The sequence below is a fragment of the Acanthisitta chloris genome, unplaced genomic scaffold, assembly GCF_000695815.1.
Source record: "Acanthisitta chloris isolate BGI_N310 unplaced genomic scaffold, ASM69581v1 scaffold9262, whole genome shotgun sequence".
Classification (NCBI taxonomy): Eukaryota; Metazoa; Chordata; class Aves; order Passeriformes; family Acanthisittidae; genus Acanthisitta; species Acanthisitta chloris.
Genome location: NW_008659854.1, coordinates 1 through 1586, shown reverse-complemented (window position 1 = coordinate 1586; position 1586 = coordinate 1). Strand labels below are relative to the sequence as shown.

At 47.6% G+C, this 1586-nt stretch overlaps 1 protein-coding gene across 1 annotated transcript in view; it reads right to left on the bottom strand.

Annotated features, from left to right (window-relative positions):
• ESF1 (ESF1, nucleolar pre-rRNA processing protein, homolog (S. cerevisiae)) overlaps positions 1–343 on the bottom strand; it is a 26191-nt gene extending 25848 nt beyond the window's left edge. Inside the window, 2 exon segments of the mRNA XM_009069562.1 lie at positions 2–63; positions 272–343. Coding sequence (XP_009067810.1) covers positions 2–63; positions 272–343 — 134 coding nt within the window.
• Between the last annotated feature and the right edge of the window lie 1243 nt (positions 344–1586).

Below are 1586 nucleotides of genomic sequence, written 5' to 3'. Positions count from 1 at the left end.
CCGCCCATCGCTCAGTATCTCCTCTTGAGATGACATGTTTGATGGTGTTGAAGACTTGGACACCTACAATATGGAAAGAACCCCAAACATTTCAGATAAAAAAGACTGATTAACATAAGACTTAGATAAATAAATGAACAAAAATTAAAGGATTAAGCAAAGTTGGTTTTCTAACCTATACCTAAAAAGTTCTTTCCAAAAGCACATATGGAATATCATAGCATCACAGACCTCTGGGTTGGAAGGGCCCTCAAGGATCATCTGGTCCAACCTTTCCTGGCAAAAGTACAGTATACACAAGATGGTCCAGCACCCTGTCCAGCTGAATCTCACAAGTGTCCATTGTTGGGAAATCCATTATTTCCCTGGGGAGATTATTCCAATGGCTGATTGCTCTCATTGAGGAAAATCTTTTTTCTTGTATCTAATCAGAATCTCCCCAGGAGTAACTTGTATTCCTCATCTTTTCAACATGAGTCCTTGTAAATAGAGAGTCTCCATCTTCTCTGCAGCCACTCTTAAACACTGGGATATGTTGATAAGGGCTTCCCTGAGCCTTTTCTTCTTAAGGCTGAAAAAAACCAGTTCTGTCAGCCTTTCCGTCCCACTCCTTTGGTCATCCATGTGGACCTTCTCTAGACCCTCTCCAGCCTGTCCATATACTTTTTGTACAACATGGACAAAAACTGAACACAGTATTCCAGGTGTGGCCTGGCAAGCATCTAGTGGGATAATGACTTCATTATCTCTGCTGTTGATGGCCGTGATGCAACCAAACATCCTGCTGGCTCTGCTGCAGCAAAAGATTTAAACAAGTCACAAATAATCCTGTAACTACCACAGTCTCTGCCACAAATCTTCCCTTCTTTGGCTGCACTTGCAGCCCAAAAAGCCAACTGTGTCCTGGGCTGCATCCAAAGCAGTGTTGCATGGCCAGCAGTGTGAGGGAGGGGATTCTGCCCATGTACACTGCTCTGCTTTGGTGAGACCCCACCCGGAGTGCTGCATCTAGCACAGGATCGACACTGACCTGTTGGAATCAGTCCAGAGGATGGACACCAAGATGAATACAGGGATGGAGTACCTCTGCTATAAGGAAAGACTGGGAGAACTGGGACAGCCAATCAGCCTGCAAAAGAAAAGGCTCTGGGGGGGACCTAATTGTGGCCTTCCAGTACCTGAAGGGAGCCTGTAGCAAAGATGGACAGAGACTACTTAGAAGAGCATGGAGTGACAGGACAAAGGCTTCACACTGCCAGAGAGTAAGTTTAGATTAGATACTGGGATACTATTAGATTAGATACTGCCCAGAGAAGCTGTGGCTGTCCCATCCCTGGAGGTGTTCAAGGCCGGGCTGGATGGGGCTCTGAGCAACCTGGGCTAGTGCAAGGTGTCCCTGCCCATGGCAGGGAGGTCGGAACTAGATGAGCTTTACGATTCCTTCCACCCAGGCCATACCCTGCATGGACGCTATCGATGATAACGGATACAAGACAACAAACAGGCAGACACAGCCTTCCACGACTCCCTCCCGAACCCGCGCAGAACCTTCGGCGTGCTCAGCCCAGTGCCACTCGCAGCTCCGG